General features: G+C 50.8%; 1 protein-coding gene across 1 annotated transcript; it reads right to left on the bottom strand.

Moving 5' to 3' along the window:
- Positions 1–899: 899 nt before the first annotated feature.
- LOC103698818 (protein VAPYRIN-like) lies at positions 900–3,188 on the bottom strand. Its single transcript, XM_008780867.4, has one exon. The coding sequence runs from the start codon at positions 2,937–2,939 to the stop codon at positions 1,314–1,316; it is 1,626 nt and encodes a 541-aa protein (XP_008779089.2). The 5' UTR covers positions 2,940–3,188; the 3' UTR covers positions 900–1,313.
- Between the last annotated feature and the right edge of the window lie 644 nt (positions 3,189–3,832).

Below are 3,832 nucleotides of genomic sequence, written 5' to 3' on the forward strand. Positions count from 1 at the left end.
AAGATCCCCTATTGGAAGAGCTTTTCCTTGACACAGTAGCTGTAGTACCATACTACATGTTGCTACCTAGTCTCCAAGATCTTATACAATGCTTCCCAAAATTTGAGACTTAATTGAATCATTAGTCACACAAAACCTAGTACCAAATATTAGATATCCATCCTTGCGATCACAACACTGTAATCCCTCTTTTTTACATTCATAGTCCAATCTAGTATCTTATCATAGTATTAAATTTCATAAGACCCCCAGTTTTTTATAAAGCATATAAAAGAGATAATTCAATTCTTATATATCAGCAAATATCTCAATCAGTATCTTATGTCCAACAATTTCTAGGTCTCCAAGTTCCAAATAAAGTTAAATTTAATTCTAGTTTTAATTCTTATTACCATATATATATATATATTGAGAAGTCTTGTTACCAAATATGTTAATACCTAATAAACTTTCATCTAAATTATTTGTCTCTGTATACTAATAGATTTATATTCTAGTCCATCAAAATGTAGTCATTTTATCTGTCACTTAAGTAGCTTCTATTAAGAAATAGTTTAATTATCTATAGCCATGTACATATCTTTTACTGATCCTTACGCCAAGAATTATCTAACTGTACGAGAGTTTAAATAAAATCTAGCATGTCAATTCTAACTCAAAAATCTAACAAGGGAGGAGTAGAGCGATGAATGGTGGGGGTTAGAGTGGATTAAGTAGGGAGGGGGGAGGCGGTGGACGAGAGTCGAGCGAAAGAGAGGTCATGAGGCATGCGAGGGTGATGGAGGCAAGCAAGGTGGTGGTGTATTCGGAAGAAACAAGGGCAGTGCGGCATTGGAAATAGGGGATTCATCTTCTATTTTTCTCGTTCGGTTGGAAAATGGCGCCACCTCATAGGCAAGCCGGACGGAGACCTCGGTTGTGAGCCCAGGTATCACAACTTTCTTCTACAACCTCGCCTTATCAAAATTTTGGGAGCCATTAAAACTTCTCCTTTATTAGGTGGTAACAGTTGAGCGATGTAATGCAATTTCCATTATTTCATTTGCAATGAAGAGGATCCAAATCCACTTAAAATTCAGAGCATGCCCTTTTATTTGTACTTTGTCCAAGATCTGGAAACATAGTGGTGGTGATTACTTCTGACATAAAAAATTATCGAATGTACATCCTCCAGATTTAAGCATTGCAACAATAAATTTACATAGACTACGTGCACCAGAGTGCGAGAAATACTAAAATAAATAATCCATAACTAATGATATATCCGCTAGTTACTCAGCAGAAGTTCACCGTTGCGGCCACCCAGCGCCATTTTAATGTAACCAGGCAACTGGCAGCGCCGCTCTTTGGAGCCCACCCCTCGACAGCCGACCACCGCTCACCATCTCCTTCCCTCCGCCGCCGCTTCCGACCTTCCTCACCGCCAGCTTCTCCGCCGCTGACCTCATCCCGCCGCCCCCGGTAGCCACCGCTGTAATGGCGACGGCCCCGCCCTGGGCAAGGATCCTGGCGATCCCAACGTAACCGAGAGAGACGGCTATCTGCATGGCTGTGGCCCCTTTGGCTGTCCTGGCTTCGAGGTCGGCCCCGCGCTTCACGAGCACCTCCACCGCCTCCGCCTGGCCGGCCTCACCAGCGCAGTGCAGCGCCGCGTACCCCTCCTCGTCCCTGGCGTTGACCTCTGCCCCCTTGTCCATGAGCGCCTTCATTACCTCCACCTTGCCCTTAAACGCCGCCCTCATCAGCGCTGTCCACCCGTGCTGGTCCCTCCCGTTCACCGCCGCCCCTCGCTCGATCATCCGCTGCAACCCCCTTGCCTCCCCCTTCCTCGCCGCCGCCGCCAGCCCCTCCCCCAGCCTCAGCATGTCGAAGAGCCGAGCGTGGCCCCCCTCCGCCGCCGCGTCGTACGCCGTCCGGCCCGCCGCGTTCCGCACCTCCCGCAGCCCCGCCCCTCCCCGATCCAGCAACAGCTTCACCATCTGCTCGTCCCCGCCAGCCGCCGCCACGTGCAGCGGGGTGTCCCCGTCGGCCCCTCCGCGCGCCTCCGCTCGCGCCCCCGCCGCCAGCAGCATCCGCGCACAGTCCCGCCGCCTCTCCTCCACCGCCAGGTGCAGCGCCATCCGCCCGTCTTCCGCCGGCGCGTCGACCGCCGCCCCCTTCAGCAGCAGCAGCCGCAGCACATCCGTGTGCCCGGCGGCCGCGGCTAGGTGCAGCGGGCCCAGGGTCGACGACGGCGACCTCTCCGTCGATGCCCGCTTCGCCAGAAGGAGCTCCACGATCAGCGCCTCACCGGCGGCCGCCGCAGCCTCCAGCGGCGTGCTGCCGGCCCGGTTCCGGGCTTCCACGTTCGGGTCGAACTCGAGCAAAAGCTGGACCAGGTCGGGCCGGCCCCGGGCGATGGCCAGGTGCAGAAGGCTCTGGCCGGCCGAGTCCGCCGAGTCGGCCGCCCTCCACTCCGGCTCGCTCCGCTCTAGCACCTCTCGGATCGTGTCCATGGACCCTGCTGCCACTAGCCGAGTCAGCACGGCCGATCCCACGAAGAAGATCCGGATCCCACTGTCGATGAACACTTGCTTCTTCTTGGTGGTGAACCAGTCGCTGGGAACCGAATCGAAGGTGGAGGAGGGGTCCTTGACGGCGGCCCCGGGGACGACCACGCTGTGGAGGAGGAACGAATCGTCCGACTGGTGTACCGAGTCGGGGACGGGTGAGGTGGGGGAAAGGAGGTAGGTGATCTCCACGGTGAGCGCAGCGAGCGGGGCGATTATGCCGGACTGCGGTCGGACAGTGTAACGAGTCCGGTTCACGGGCTGGAGCCGGAAGGCGACCGGCATGGTGTACATCACGTTCCGAAGCGTGAGCTCGCCGTAGCACTTCTGACCCGGTTCGATGCGGATCGCCACCTGATTCGATGGCTCTAGGCTTAGGAGCCTATCCATTGAGACGCCTCTATTATGACCACTCTCTTCCTTGTGAAACTAGAACTTTGGATCGTTTCTTCTATGATTCTGTGGTGTTCTTTTGGAAAAGGGCTTGCGGATTACGTGTGAGGCATTGATGATGGATTTTGGAGTAGGAGATAGAAACCAACAAGGAGGGTAGAGATGAGTAGGAATTGAGGAGGGAGGAGTTAAGGGGGAGGATAGGTGTTTGGGGGAGTGTGGAATGTGGATTAATGGCCGGCGCCAGTGGAGATGATGCCACATGGGGGGTGTAGAGAACGAGGGTGACTTGTTCTATCACGCGTCCGGATTAACAAAATTCTTGCCGGTAAGGTTGGCTCGTGATGTTGTATATGTTAAAGTGAAGAAATGGTTCTTGTTAGGGTCCTTTTCAATGTTACAAAGGGTTTAAAGTAATCATAATACGAAAGCACACTGCGATTATTTTATCTGGAGGGCGTTCTTTGATTTGAGATCCCTTACAGACTACACGGAAGTGAAGAGCGAAGGGCCTCGTTTGGGGCCATTTCTGATGGTCCCTGTGTAATTATTGTTTATTAAAATATAAAAATATATATGTAACATAGGATATGGGTCACTTTGTTTTATTTGTTGGTTTATTTGTTTACATTAATATTTCAAAAAACTTGAGAGAAGAGGAGAGAAAAAGAGGATGGAAAAGTATATCTTAAAGAAGAGAAAAGGAACCTATATTCTCTTGTTTGGCTAGAAATTTATGAAAAGGAGAATAGCAGAGAAACTTGAAATCCCATGTTTGAATAGAAAGTTAGGGGAAAAAAAAAAATAAACATCTACAAAACTCTTATTTAATCTCTCTAAAGGTGGAGAAAATTGATTAGAAGTAAATCTCCTGCTATTTTTTCTTTCTT

This window comes from Phoenix dactylifera, unplaced genomic scaffold (assembly GCF_009389715.1).
Source record: "Phoenix dactylifera cultivar Barhee BC4 unplaced genomic scaffold, palm_55x_up_171113_PBpolish2nd_filt_p 000317F, whole genome shotgun sequence".
In the NCBI taxonomy this organism is placed as follows: Eukaryota; Viridiplantae; Streptophyta; class Magnoliopsida; order Arecales; family Arecaceae; genus Phoenix; species Phoenix dactylifera.

Bases quoted from the DNA above. Each gene is read 5' to 3' on its own strand.
- LOC103698818 (XM_008780867.4), bottom strand. From the start codon at position 2,939: ATGGATAGGCTCCTAAGCCTAGAGCCATCGAATCAGGTGGCGATCCGC.